Below are 15,558 nucleotides of genomic sequence, written 5' to 3'. Positions count from 1 at the left end.
TTTAGGGGCAGAACAGAGGATTTTGATAAAAATTATTTAGACCAGCTTTGTAACCTGATTCTTTGAAAAGATCGCATTCAAATGATTAATTCATTAAAGGTGGTCCACAGTGTATTTTTAAGGCTTGGTAGTGTTTATAAGATGCAAAGCAATGTGTGCTCATGCTTCATTTGTAGAAAATCACCTTATGTTTTCATATATTTTACTTTTTTGATTATTTACTGCTACTCAGCTAACATGAAAACCTCTGTCATATTTCCTAGTTCCTCTGAAAAGCCCACCCACAAAAGGCTCTGATTGGTCAACTAACATACTGTGCTAATCGCAGATAATTGCGGATCGGCTCCTTGTCACCACATCACGCCCCTACAAGCACGCGCTTTAGCACTGTGTTAACAGTAGCTGAATCAGACAGAAAAAAGGATGAGCACACAGCTAAACCTCATGCCTGCTCTCTAAAATAACACCTGACAAGTGTCTTTAACACATATTTGGAATACGCATGTGTAAGTAATATGAAACGTTCTCATATCTTTTGCGAGTTTGTTATTTGAGTTATTAGAATGCAGAGAAAGCAGTCACACAGAGACACTGCAGCGCTGGTGAAGATTTTTGATGGATAAATATGAATTTGTAGCTAAATTGTTAATGGTGCCAAACAGCATTACCCGTTGTTTACATCCTTGTTTACTTCCTTGATACGACATACAGTTAAAGCTAGAAACATGTAATAGATCAATTTTAACAAATAAAAACACCTACAGGTTGTGGGTCACAATCCACAACTACTTCTATTATGGTTGGAGGAGTTTTTAGCTGAATCCAACACTGAACTGAGAGAGATTCTGGAAGCTCTCCTTTGTCAAATGTTAGAGCTATATATTTTTTATAATTCTCTGGAACATAATTAAAATTAAACTGTAAGCACTTCTCTCTTTGTGTCGTGTTCTTTGAAACCCTAAATACAGAAACAGCACAAGCTCTGTGGAAATAGCAGCGTTTAAACAGCATTTTAGCTTTCACTGCTGAAACAATACAGCGCCTCTGCCCACGCCCTGTTGCTGCGCAGGGTGTAATGCGCTTAACCTGAAGCATTTATGATATCATTAACTTGAATGTTTTTTTTGTAGTCCCCAAACTTCGTTTGCTGTAGGCTTTGCTAAGCTAACTCTGTAAAATCCAATGTCTCCCTTTGCATTGAACTTTGAGCGTATTACATTCAGAGATGTTGTTTATGTTCACAAAGCTATATTACACATGAGCTAAAGTTTAAAATATGATATTGTAGTGGACCACCCCTTTAACAAATCACTAATTTACTGTTACTATTTATTAATGCCCACTGAAAACAACTTATCGATAAATGGTTTGGACACTAATATTCTTCGTAATAGCTTGTTTTGTGTTCCACAGAAGAATAAAAATCAAAGGTTTGACTGAATGATATGAGTGAGAATAAATTATGCCAGAATTTTCCATTTTGAGAGCAGAATTTTGGCCTGTTGTAATCTAAGCTATCATCAGAATTTTAGATTTGTCCTTTGTGGTTTCTCAAAGACAATTCAGTCATGCAATGTTTCGTTATGTAAATGATGCCTGAATTTTTATTCAGTGTGAATAACCCTTTAAAATGTTTTGGTTTGGTTCTCATACAAAGTCATAATTTCGCCAATTTTTTACTTTAACAGAGTAAATCATAACAAAAATGCTATTTTTAATGGTCTATACCTTTACATTTTAGTCTTTTCATGCAAAGTTACTGTATGACTTCAATATTTCTTGGGTTTCGCAGAAGATTTTCACATCATGCGAGGTTGATACCAGCATGATGTGAAAAAAGAAAAGATAGTTTGAACTTACTCTAAACTTGGAGGGAGACGATACTGTGACCTCTGCCACTTCCCAACTATCAGAAGCCACTCCAGAAAGAGACCAGAGTGCTGGACTCAGCTCTCCATTCAGAAGAACATGTACTGAGAGTGAATCAGCCGAGCTTGCAGACAGCCGATACCTACAAACAGCCTCTATTAAAACATCTTACTGAACCAACTGTAACTGAGCTGGAGGAAAAACTACCAAACTGAAGCTTTAATAGACAAATATAAGATTATTGGTTCACAAACATACCAGAACTGCACACAGGACTCTGCAGATGGGCTAAACTCTGGTGTCAAAAGGTTTGAGACCTCTGGTTTTTCAAGTTTGGCCCCAAACACAGCCATTGAATGACCTGTTGTGTGACAAGCACAGAACATGGGTCATTAATTCAATTCAAAGTGCTTTTGACAATGAGATTGTGTCAAAGCAGCTTAACAGATGAAGAGGTGACAAATTACAGTACATGACCAAAAAAACTAAAGTGGCATGTTCACTCACCTAGTTCAGTCCTGTATGTATGGTCAATATAGCCACTAGTACCATCAACATGAAGCCAGGCAGAGCTGACGGTCACATCGGGCTCAAAGCCACACAGTGAAGGAGACTCAAATCCACATGGGCCTTTAAGAGACAGAGATCACAGAGGAAGGACTTGAATGGCTGAGAATGTTTGAGAATTATGTATATATAAAAGACTTTGACTCACTGTTTTCCACACAGGCTCCTGCAGTCACTCTGAAGTCATCAATAGCTACGAAGCCGCTGTTTCCTGCTGCTCTGCTCCCAGAGAACTTCACCTGAACAAGGTGACAGTCATGTTGTTTTGCTGGTTAATATATAATAATAATAATAAATATGAGTGTGGTTTGAGATTTAGAGATGTTAGTAAGCCTCTCTTACTCGATGAACATCAGTAGTACTGATGGAGACTTGTGCATTCAGCCACTCAGATGTCTGCGAGCCTTTTCTTGTCCATATGATAGTTTCCATTGTTTTCTGAAACCAACAATACCGTAGAATTCAACAATACAAATACAACAATACATATGTTTTGTTCTAACAAAATTATATTTTTTTTACATTAAAACAAACCATAGACATTTACATTAGATGTCACCTACGCTATTGTTGTCTATTGGAAGGAATGCGTTAATAGAGCCGCCATTTTAGTACAGGGTAGCACTCTTTTGAAATGAATGTGGGAGCAAAGAGCAGTGGAGGACTGGTCATCCGGAGCCATAGATATATAGACATATATACATATATCTATGATCTGAAGTTTTCCCAGTGGTCAGTACGCAAATGTTTATTTAATTACGAAAACTATCATTTTACATCACTTTTCTACATCGATGCATAAGCGATCACACTGGCATTGCAGTCAAAGAGCATGTGTTTGTGTGCATGGAAATGTACTGTATTATCCTCCCTTCTTGTTAAATTTGATCTAATCCATGTCCTGAAACACACCCCCTCTCCTACTTTCACTTCTAATTCTAACAGAGGGAGCGATTCGTTTGTGAATGAATCTCTGTTATGAACGACTCGTGTGAACCATCGATATCCCTGCGTCTCAATGTGCACATCACCCTTTTTGATCTAAATGGTATATAATATTTGTAATATTCAATAATTTAGGGTGAACAATCTGCACATTGAGGCGCAGCCACTGTTATGTTTTCAGGTACCCTTATAAGTTACTTAAAAACCTAGCCGTTACTTCACTTAGCCATAATAATAAGTTTCTGGCATCAGTGTGTTGTTGTCATATTTAATTTGCATTGTTTGCTGATTTTATTCAACTAAACTGGCATAAGCCTAGTATTTGGTGCAAGTTGGTGCTACTTTGCCTTATGGTCAATGCAGTAAGAGAATTAAGTTATCATCAATAACGGTACTTGTTGAGCACAAATGTTCGTAACAAACAAACACTTAAAAAATTAAATCTTAGCTATGAAATGTTCTGCCTTTATGCTTTGTTTTTTTTTTTTGTTTGTTTGTTTGCTCAATACTACACCCGTACACAGCAAAAAAAAGTCCAGCATCTTCAGATTGGCTTTAGTCTTGACTAGTGCGGTTCATAGACTTTTGTCTTGGGAGCACTGTACAAATGTGGCGGCAGTATTGATGCATGCTCAGGGTCCATATGCGATGTCTAGTGTATACATCTATGAAAACAAACTCTGTAATGCGTTGTGTTAAAAAAGCTTTGCTGTATTTTCGATTACAAATATTTTTTATTAGAAAGTCTTTCAAACATGCATCTTTCTAAAAAGATATTTAAATATCCTAAATTGAATTCACAGCAAGTTTACATATGAATACATCTACAATTGTGAATGTTGTTATGGAAGCTAGATCTTTGGTCTGACAACTACTGATCTTCAAAATTCGACTTCTATTGACATTTTTGGTATAAAATAATATATTACATGGTGGTCATGTAATTTATGATAAAAAACAGTTTAGCTGCCAGAATCATCTCTGTTATTTATTGATACAATACAGTATATTGTTTCAAACTACGCTAAATAATTTCAGTAAAATGTACAATATTACTGGCAATTGTGGTTGCTAATAATACTGTAAAATTTACTTTGAGCTTGTAATTTTTACAGTATTACTGGCTATTATTACAGCATCACTGGCAACATTTTAACAATTACAACTGTGCTGTGGTTTTACAGGACATTTGTAAATTTTAAAAGTATTACTGGCTACCAAAATTGACAGTAATATTGTAAATTTTACAGCAATTTTTTACAGTGTACCAGGGTGTCTGCGGGGTCTTAAAAAGTATTAAAAGTTGATAAATCAGTTATGAGAAAATTAAGGCCCCTAAAAGGTATTAAAAAGTCCTAATTGCGTTTCTACGAGGTCTTAAATTTTGTTCAAGCGTTGTTCATAGTATCTGACTCCAAAAAAGCATAAATATATTTATTTTACTCCTAATATTAACAATGGCGTGCTCGATCCACGCGATTGGTTCGGCCGAGGGCGCATCCAGCCAAGCTCCTCCATTACACAGTTTGTGTATTCCTGGTTAGAGAAATATGAGTTTAAACAATGGCTGAAGTCTGTCGCTGAAAACAACCGTGTAATTTATTCTTTCAAGCTTTGTTTCTTCTGAGCTTATCTGAGTTCTGTGTCATGGTTGTGCTCCATTGATTTATTTAACTACAACTGTTTATTAACAACTGTTTAACAAGTTAAAGGTTTGGTACTGATTAGAATTTGAAGTGGCGATGAGGTGTTAAAATATTCTCAGAAGATCTTTAAAAAGTCTTAAAAAGGGATTGAAATTACCTTTAGGATTCCTGCATATACCCTGTGTACTAAAATGTCAGAAAAAATAACTTGACTAAACTTCTAAGTGTTAAGTTTACAGAGCAGAGATCACGCTAGCAATCACGCAAGCAAGCTTTATAATCAAACTTTCCTAACAATATCATTTTAATGGCCTTGTACATAAACATGATGCTGGTGAATATTAAAGCTTGTCCAAACATATCCATGAATTTATGCTTTCATAAAAGCTGTTTTGTGTATTTATTATGTCATTAAGAAGCAAGTACACAGAGCAAATTTACATATTCATCTAAATGTTGGTCCCAGCACGGATTGGATGTTTATGAACAGAATATTTTTGCAAGCATGAGCAATAAGTTGCTGCAATTTACTTATATTGTTGCTGATGAACAATGCGAATTTCTTTACATCTAGCCTCTTTAAAAAACAAACATCGAATGTCCAAAGAAGTTTAAGATGACTGAAATGTTGAATGTACCGTCTCAATAAGCAGATCGAAGTTTCCAACAGATGGTCCTAACATGTAGTACCAGAATCCAACACAGACATCAGAGCTCTGGATTTCCATCGGGGCTGAAATGACAGCTGACTCGCTGGTTTCATGCTCTCCGGACATATTTACAATTAGATAAAAACCTGCAAGAGTGAAGATGTGTGGCAAAACATTAGACTAGCTCCACTAGCTCTGCTTATTATACAGCCAAATAACAAGTCATACCCCTGTCATTTTTTACAGTGTGGTCATATAAAGGCCCTAGCCATGGATCTTTCACATGTCCACTCATTTGATGGGTCCAGTCGAATTCATCTTCTGTCTCCTGGACCCAGTCACATAATCCTGTAAGCAGACACCTGGAATATTTAGCAGAAAGCTCCTAATACTGTGCATCCATGCAGTGATCACTGAAGTCTTACCCTCCTGAAAGTCGCAGTCCATTGAGGATGCAGGTGGAGCAGTGGGCTCGGTTGTTGGTGCGGGTGTTGTTGGGGTTAGATCAGAGCAGTGTGTATTCCTTCTGATATAGATGTCATCCAGAGCAATGGTTCCTATGTCTAAATATCGACTCGCAGCTTCAAACACAATCTAATGGTGAAACAATGAAGTTTAAACTAATAGTTCACCTAAAATGATCCATTGATGCAAGTTACTGAATTCTTGTTAATTCAAAACATGCAATTCAACAGCTACCGGCATGTTAAGAATTGTGGCTAAACAAAACTAATACTCGTGGCTCCCGACAACATACAGGAAAATTACTTTTAATCTACAGTTTACTTGTCATCCAGCAACCAACAGTATATAATAAAGTACATAGTTTGTTCAAAGATTGATTCGAGTTTGACGTGTGATTATGTGACAGGGAGCTAAGGACTGCTTAGAACTGTTTGTTTAGGCTTTGTATTCAAGGTAATAATGTTATAAATAATGATCACATTTTTTTGCAGACCAAACATTTTGCTCGATAACATCTCTATGTATTATCTGGAGCAATGCACATTCATTTTGTTTTTTTTTGTTTTTTTTTACTCTCAATGTGCTGATATTTATATGTTTAGGTCCATGATTTCAACTAAAAATCTTTCATCAGACAGACAGTGTGACGTTTCATTGTTCATTATTCTCTCACCTGGTGTCGTTCAGATGATTTGTAGTCTACAGTGGCATTGTGCCACATGTTTTGCTGATTGCCAGTTCGATTCCACAGACAGTGTAAAGAGCCAGACTCATTCACATAAACTGCTAGTTTGATCTTATCTGAAATAAAAAAATTAAAATAAAATAGCTAGCTGTAAAAATAGCCTATTTATTGAACCAAGCCATTGATAAATTATTTTAGATCAGAGATTTTACACAAAGGCACTTATTGTTTGATACAAATATCTATATAATTTCCCTTTAAGGCTATGACACGTGTGTGAAATGTGATTATCCCAATAAGTTAGGCATTTCATTTCATCTTTGTTCCATGTTATAGCCAACAAACCACTAAAAAAATCAAACACTTGTGCTGTTTATGCAACATACAGTACATAACAGCTCATCGTACATTGGATTAAAGCTTGGTTTGATGGCTCTGATTCATTTTCGAGCAGGCCAAGACCAATTTGCTTTACTTTGTTGTTGGTGCAAAACTCAGATCAATTGCAGCATTACAAGAACTTGTGCCAGGTTCCCAGGCCAAACTTTCAAAAAGCAAAGTGTAAAATCACCTTCAGTTCTTCTATGAAGATACTCACCAGAGCTCCACATATACATGTGGTACCAGAACTCCAAGCATCCATGAGATTCAGGCTCCATCATCTCACTCTCGAGATGAGCAAACGTTTTTCCATTCAAATTTTTGTCAAAGGCCATGTAGTGCCCTGAATAAAGGAGAACAATTGGATGCAAGAACATTCTGTACTTAGAAATGATTTTTCAGAAGGGATTGTTTAAATCTTAATGATTGATTCTCAAAGGGCAATACTGTAAGTAACACTACATCTGGACTGAAACATTTGTAGAGGAGCATGCTGTGTGGACAGAGAACTAGTCCAACATTTACTCCAATGATGAAAACGAGTTTAATTTATTTGATAGTTCAATGGTATTAATTTATGAATTTTTGACTGCTGTGACCTTCAGAAAATGAAGTTGTGATCATTCTATTTTTGACAGCAATGGTTATTTGGTTATATCAAATATAATCAATCTATTATCATGGTTAATCCATAATTAAGTTAAATGATGAAGAATACCTTATTTCTGATAAAAACAATAAACACAGTTCAAGTGGTCATTAATTGCTCTATATTTTAATCTCCATTGTAACACATTAGAGGTTAAATTAAATATGTAACAGATCTTTAAAGATATAAATGTGTAAACAAGTGACCAGATTCTAATTCAGATTGTAGAAAGCATTTGATTTGACAAGGAATCCATATTGGCTGAAGTGAGAAATCCTAGCATTGCTTGCATTTATATTCTGAATGTGAATTGTGGCTTCGTTTTGTAGCATACTAGCTTATAGATAACATTAAGGTTAATAATAAAATATTCTGAAATCATTTTGATTTCATTGCTGATATTTACCCAATGCAGTGTTGGTGGTGTGGTCGACCTTAGGAGCATTTGAACTAGCACTTGTTCCAGAGCTCCAGCTCCAGTCATCACTGGAGTCATTGACACGAGTATTCACCCATCCACACATGTCCATCTCAAAATCACAATACCCTGAAGACAATAGAACACACCACTTTATTGAGATGGCATGTCATTTGTTTTAAATGATTTAAGTGTTTTTTGAGGACAATGCAAGTTATTAAATTACTTCATTGCTTTAAGTTGAGCACCAATGGAATAATAATAATAATGTTGTGATTATGAATGTCAAGCACTTACCTTGAGGTGGGCAATGGTCATTTAGGATTGTTAGGTCATCAATGGCGATATCATGTTCTCGCTCATTTCCAACCACTGCTTCAAATATGATCTGGTATCAAAGCAGAAAACCAGAAGCTTAGTAGAATCTGAGAAGTCACAGTGCACAATTGATGTACATATTTGACTGGTTAGCTTAAGAAAAGAATCTTTGCTAGTAGATGCCATAACTACACCAACATAACATGAGCAAAACTGATCTTTCTCCATCAACAGACATTAGTCATGTTTGCACAAATATAGTGTTACGGCCATTTAATTTCCAGGGTTGCATGCAGGTCAATGCAACTGTAATTGAGATGAATAGATGGCTTACACATGTTGTTCTTTTGGAATAATGTAACACTTTACTTGAAAGGAGTATTCATAAAACTGTCATGACACCTTTATAATCATAACACATGTCATGTATATCAAAGAGTGTTAATGCATGCTTTTGCAGACTGTCATTGCATTCACTCAGGAAAAGTGACATGTCTTTGTTCTGACAACTTGACATTACTAAGGCAACAAAACCTGTCTGTGTTTTTGTCAAGACAACATAACTTGTCATAAATCTCTCATAAACATTATTGTCAAGAGGTCATTTTATATGTCATGAATGTTTTTCTGATATTTTTTCAGTGGAACAAACTGAATTCGTCATTGAAATTTCTCAATCAAAGTGTCAATACTTATTTTATAACAATGTCGTTGATATTTAACAAATTCATTTTAGTACCAATTCAATTTTTACCACTGTAGTAGAGGTCAAGAAAAATATTAATGAAGCTGGTATAAAATTCATGACACATTTATAATGACCTCATGACTATCATGTTTATGGCTGATTTATGACAAGGTATGTTGTCTAGGTAATGTCGGAAGGTCCAGCATTCTCAAGCCTCCGGCACCTAGACTGCATCTCTACACAAGACATATGGCCATAGGAGAAATGGTCGTGCCCAACTGAGCCTGGTTTCTCTCGAGGTTTTTCAATTCTTCACTTTCGCCAATTGGTGACGTTTTTTCCTCGCCGCTGTCGCCACTGGCTTGCATGGTTCGGGATCTGTAGAGCTGCGCATCAATGGATTTGCCCTTTAGTGTTAAGACTCTCAGCAGTGATTATTAAACCACACTGAGCTAAACTGAACTAAACTGAACTTAAAACTGAAAACTCGACTGACTCTGTTTTAATTTACAATGATCTTCTATGTGAAGCTGCTTTGACACAATCTACATTGTAAAAGCGCTATACAAATAAAGGTAAATTGAATGACAAAGACAGGTTGTGACATTTGTTTATGTAAACTTGTCATAACAAGGTCATCTCAAACAATGTCATCTTTGCCTTTAAAATGGCATAACTGAGTGAATAATAATATTACATGACAGTTGTCATAAACATGCATAAACTCATATTCATGGCATTTGTCATGTCATGAATATAAAGTTTTATTATAGTCTTATGAACTAAAGTAAAATGCTACCATTATTTCTAACATCACTTGTGATGATAAAAGAGAACAAGTATATGCTCACCAAATATAGTATCTTTATTGTTCCCAATTAATATTGTTTTGATGTATTGATCATGAAACTACCATATAATCCTCATCAGAAGAGCATTTCATTCTCAATTAAGACTTAAAACATCTGAAATTGAAATTACATAATAGAAAGGTCAAAAAACAAGAGAAAGATTGTGCATACAGATGACACCATTGTCAAACTGTTTACACAGATCTGTGAAAATTATTAAAAGCATAATTATTTAATGCATGCAAAAACCTGCATTTAAAAGTCAAAAGTTTGCAAATATAGGCTAAGTTAAAACAGTGTGGTTATATTATTTTCTTGATGTCATCTCAGATGATAACATATCCTAAGCACAATGCAACAAACACAAAATTACTAAACTCATTTTTCATACCTTATATGGGCTGTGGGGACTTATGACTGTTGCTCTGCCATGTCTCCACTGTTGCCCTTGATCTCCATTCACACTCCACACTGACATTTGCGATATTCTGCTACTCTGCACATCCTGGACGTAGATGTTTAGAGAACCCACGTCTTTCCCATTCATATGGTACCAGAACATGAGACACTCTCCGTGTTCAGATGTCGGTGGATTGACCTCTGTCATCATTCTGCCTCTGCTGCCACTGGGGTTCTTCCAGAGCTGAGCACTCAAGTAAAAACCTATTGAAAAAAGATGCTATTATAAAGCACATAATATATAACACTTAATATGCTATGCTATTGCTGAGGTGAACATTTAGACCTTTATCAGTCTCTAAAGTGTGATCCGTTGCAGGGCTGGGGGTGTCAATGGACAGCTCTCCTTTGGTTCGGATCCAAGTAAAATCAGTTGTAGGGTCAGATGATAAGCCGCACAGAGAGCCCTGGAAAGTGCACTCCCGCTCAGCTGGACAGGAGCCATTTATACTGCCTGACACCTGCACATCATCTATGGCGATGTAGCCTTCAGAGTTTTCCAGGATGCCCTCAAACATGAACTATTGGATGCAATAAGTGAGAACACAAATGAACACATATCCAACCGTAGATGCTGCATCTGAAAGCTTAGACTTACTTGTTGCCTCACAGCCCAAATATCAGGCAATGCTTTTGCTATCATTGACTATGTTTACATGGACATCAGTAATCAAATTATTTGCCTTAATCTGAATAAGACAAAATATGATTAAGGTGTTTACATGAGTTGGTTTTTGAATGTTCCTTTCATGATCCCGTTTTACATGTTATAGAACATAATTTGATTGATGTCATTGCGTCACAGCACTATCCATGTTTCCTCTGGAGTTTCATGTAGTTTCGGGTGTTTCATTTTTAGTTTGTACTTTCACTTTCATTCTGGAACATTTCATGCATGCCCCCTGTGACAAACGAGACATTGGATGCAAGTATGAACTGCTAGAAGAGTGTTGTTTTAATGGCATTTGATAACGCATGCCGAATGGGAGAAAAAAACTCCCCATTTTACAGTGTGTGTGTCTGTGGTCCTTTACTGACTCGGTAGGTGCAGAGAATAGTGTCAAACAGCAGTGTGTATATAGAATATCCTGTCGCAAAATGTGGTGAAAATCCTACACGATGATAATTGTTTGATTGTGGCGTTTACATGTCTGTACTGCACTTCAATAATGCGACTAAAATTGGCGTATTCCCCATGTCTTAATCCGATTTCTGTCTAGTTCGATTATGACTTCAGTCGGACGAAATGAATCAAAAATCGATGTTTACATGGTCGACTCTTAATCAGAGTGTTGTCTTGATCATATTAAAATTATTGGTGTCCATGTAAACGTACTCATTGTTTACACACAAAGACACTTCATGAAACCTCACTGTTTTTAATAGGCTGTGTGTGAAGTTTTAGCTCAAAATGCTTTAAAGAATTATACCTTTTATCATACCTTTCTGTTAATTTATTTATTTAATGTTTGTTTTTTGGGCAAAAACAAAAACCCATTGGGTCTCAATTACTAGGTTTGTGTGTGTACAAATGTAAGCATGACATCTGCATATGAAGAACGTTTTTACAAACTGAACATGATTTACCCAAACGTTAATAGTAATAGTTCTTCTAAATGTACAAAAATATGTAGGAAGAGTTTAAATGAGGCATTCTAAAAAGCACATGGGCCTACTTTTAGCATTACCTCACTTATTACTTGGCTATTTGAGTTGACCCAAAAGTAAACAATCAGACATTTATTATAAAGCTGACAGAATCAAAAACAGCTGAAAGCAGCCTAAACATTGTTATTTTGCCATGTCTGTGAAGCACTTTGGTCAATATTAATGCTGATTTAATGTGCTATCCAAATAAAGCTGACCTTGACCTTAAACTAATTATTCAGTCACAAGATGACACCAAACAAACAATAACAGCGGCGTGAAAGATGATTTGAAGTTCCTGGATGACCCTGAGTTAATCAGTGGTTATCTCGGAATAACATACATTGCAATATCATAATTGACCAATCAGAATCAAGTATTACAGAGAGCCATGTAATAACTATAAGAAATATATAGTTAAGATAAGTTTATTATTATTGTAAAACAATATAATTTATATACTATCATTTAATTTAAACACTATATTTCATATTTAATCTTACATATTTCAGCAAATAAATTAATAAATGCTGCATCATGATTTTTTTATTTCTTAAAAACAACACATACGGATGTACAACTGGCTAAAAAAAGCTCCACAATCTGCATCTATATAAAAAGTGTGTCTTGTGTTTGAGAATAAGAGTGTGTGTTGAGACAAGGATATACTTAACAATATGAAAAACTTAATGGAAGGATGCAGAAAGATTGTGGGACTGGGATAACAATGCTGCATTTAAAATTCACAGAAAGATCAGATGTGCTTCATTACCATGCTTTTAAATACAGTTATTGTGTGTGTGATTCAGTACCTGAATTGGTTCTTCGCTGTCTGCAAAACTGAGGTCCACAAAACGCCACTTGTTGCCTTGATTCCCTGTCCTCATCCACATAAGAGTCTGTTCTCCATTAGCATGCTTGATGATGAATCTGAGAGAGCCTTAAACAGCCACAGAAACACTGGATTATTCTTTCTGCTTGTAAATATTTCTTGCACACATATGCTGTAACATAAATATATGATAAGTTAGTTTTGTACTGTTCACATGAGTCATTTTTAAGCATGTTATTGTAAAATTGTAAGTATAGGCTAATACATTAAACATTTGTTACGTTATTATGCATAATTTCCAGGAGAACAATATTTCACACACAGCCTTTTATGAATCGTCCACTTTTAAATCCATAACATCCTCAAAAAGAATGATGGATGTCATCTTGACTCACCAATACGTCCACCGTACATTAGATACCAGAAGCTGACACATTTGGCCTGCTGTGGAAAGCTGATCAGTCTGGCTGTTTGAGGTGGTTTGGAGGACCGAAGTGATCCTATGTATACGAAATAGCCTGCACAAAACAAAAAGTGAAATTCATTTTTTTAGCAACTAAACATTTTACAAGAGTGTTTTTTTTATAAATGAAAACATATATTTAGACATCTGAATCATTAATGAAGAAACATTTTTCTTGAGCTTAACGAGTCTGTTAACTTACACATAAAACATTTTTTTATGCACATTAAACATTTTTGAACATTAGTTAGGGTGACTAGAACCCAGGACAGTCCCATGTTGTCTGTTTTTTTGAGATACGACTTTTGAAAAAACTCTTTTTGTTTTTTACCCTTATTTCACTTTTCCTAAAATGTCTTTCTTGCCACTTGCTTCGCACAAGTAAGAATCTGTCTTGTAAAAATAGCCTAATCAATAATCCCATACGCAAAAGTATATATTTACATATACAGTTGAAGTCAGATGTATTAGCTCCCCAGAATTATTAGCCCTCCTGTTTGCCTTTTTTCCCTAATTTCCGTTTAATGTAGAGAAGATTTTTCCAACACATTTCTAAACATAATAGTTTTAATAACTCATTTCTAATAACTGATTTATTTTATCTTTGCCATGATGACAGTAAATAATATTTGACTAGATCTTTTTCAAGACACTTCTATACAGCTTAAAGTGACATTTAAAGGCTTAACTAGGTTAACTCGGCAGGTTAGGGTAATTAGGGAGGTTATTGTATAACAATGGTTTGTTCTGTAGACTACCGAAAAAAATAGCTTAAAGGGGATAATAATTTTGACCTTAAAGTGATTTAAAAAAAATGAAAAACAGTTTTTATTCTGGCCGAAATAAAACAAATAAGAAAAAATATTATCAGACATACTGTGATTATTTCCTTGCTGTTTTAAACATCAGTTGGGATATATATATATATATATATATATATATATATATATATATATATATATATATATATATATATATATTTATTTATTTATTATTATTTTTTCGGGGTTTTCACCTTTATTGGATAGGAAAGTAGAGAGACCTGACAGGAAAGCATGGGGAGCAGAGAGAGGGGAAGGATCAGCATAGGACCACAAGGCGGAATCAAACTCGCCATGAGCACCGGAGTGCATGTGTCAACGCACTAACCACTGCGCCACTGGCGCTGACCAGTTGGGAAATATTTAAAAATAAAAAAATAAAAAAGGGCGCTAATAATTCTGACTTCAACTGTATATGAAACACTGTTAAAAATATATTGAACAATATTTTGTTCAATTCAATTCATCTTGTGTTGTTTCAAATGATTGCATCAACACAATTCTTGAGATTTCATTTGGGTAACTTAATTGTTTTATGTTCAATCCACTTACATTTGTAAAAAAAATAAGTTAACTTAATTCCTTCATGTTGTACCAACACAAATCGATTGTGTGGAACCCAGCATTTTTTTACAGTGTATCTACCAGAGCCAGTGGTGTGATCATGTGTAGGTCCATCATAACCAAAGGAAGGTTTCTGTCCATCTTCTCTCCTCCATGTGATTTCAGTCGACAGGTCATGATACCAAGAACAAGTGTCTTTCTCAAAGTCACAGCTGAGCTGGTCTGAGTCGGCAGGGACGTCTCCCTCTGCGCAGTCTGTCAGTGAAATGTCATCCAGCATGATATCCTGAGCTCCAATGTATGTAGGATCCACAGAAAATACAAGCTATGAAATGGAAAAGGATTTAGAAAAACCATCAACATGACATACTGTAAAGACAGCACAAATTAACATCCAAAAATCTATTTAGTGCTATCAAGCAGACTGACTGTGCATTACCTTTGAGCCCAGAGCACGATTACCGATTAACAAGCCAGCATTTTCCCAACCGTTAGTCTGGCCCTTTTTAATAGACCATAACTCTACAGTCTTTGTGTTAGAGGTCAAACTCAGGGTGAAGTGGGAAGAGATATTCACAGCATCATGGAGATGATACCAAAAGCTGAAAGATAAAGTAAATCAACAGTGTAATATAAGAGA

The 15,558-nt window shown here is 35.5% G+C and overlaps 1 protein-coding gene across 2 annotated transcripts in view; it reads right to left on the bottom strand.

Annotated features, from left to right (window-relative positions):
* Positions 1 to 15,558, bottom strand: part of si:ch211-106h4.4 (MAM and LDL-receptor class A domain-containing protein 1) — a 52,077-nt gene that overhangs the window by 28,945 nt on the left and 7,574 nt on the right. For both annotated transcript variants that reach the window (XM_056477204.1, XM_056477211.1), the window contains exons 5-22: positions 15,358 to 15,520; positions 15,000 to 15,243; positions 13,466 to 13,588; positions 13,051 to 13,178; positions 10,878 to 11,112; positions 10,524 to 10,795; positions 8,573 to 8,663; positions 8,264 to 8,404; positions 7,426 to 7,551; positions 6,816 to 6,943; positions 6,103 to 6,271; positions 5,906 to 6,025; positions 5,666 to 5,823; positions 2,779 to 2,874; positions 2,585 to 2,675; positions 2,377 to 2,499; positions 2,128 to 2,230; positions 1,861 to 2,011 (exon numbers count right to left, since the gene is read on the bottom strand). In XM_056477204.1, coding sequence (XP_056333179.1) covers positions 1,861 to 2,011; positions 2,128 to 2,230; positions 2,377 to 2,499; positions 2,585 to 2,675; positions 2,779 to 2,874; positions 5,666 to 5,823; positions 5,906 to 6,025; positions 6,103 to 6,271; positions 6,816 to 6,943; positions 7,426 to 7,551; positions 8,264 to 8,404; positions 8,573 to 8,663; positions 10,524 to 10,795; positions 10,878 to 11,112; positions 13,051 to 13,178; positions 13,466 to 13,588; positions 15,000 to 15,243; positions 15,358 to 15,520 — 2,662 coding nt within the window. The remainder of the gene's footprint in view (positions 1 to 1,860; positions 2,012 to 2,127; positions 2,231 to 2,376; positions 2,500 to 2,584; positions 2,676 to 2,778; positions 2,875 to 5,665; positions 5,824 to 5,905; positions 6,026 to 6,102; positions 6,272 to 6,815; positions 6,944 to 7,425; positions 7,552 to 8,263; positions 8,405 to 8,572; positions 8,664 to 10,523; positions 10,796 to 10,877; positions 11,113 to 13,050; positions 13,179 to 13,465; positions 13,589 to 14,999; positions 15,244 to 15,357; positions 15,521 to 15,558) is intronic.

Source organism: Danio aesculapii, chromosome 2 (assembly GCF_903798145.1).
Source record: "Danio aesculapii chromosome 2, fDanAes4.1, whole genome shotgun sequence".
NCBI classification, from domain to species: domain Eukaryota; kingdom Metazoa; phylum Chordata; class Actinopteri; order Cypriniformes; family Danionidae; genus Danio; species Danio aesculapii.
The sequence above is the reverse complement of the archived record's forward strand: the minus strand, read 5'-3'. Positions and strand labels throughout refer to the sequence as shown.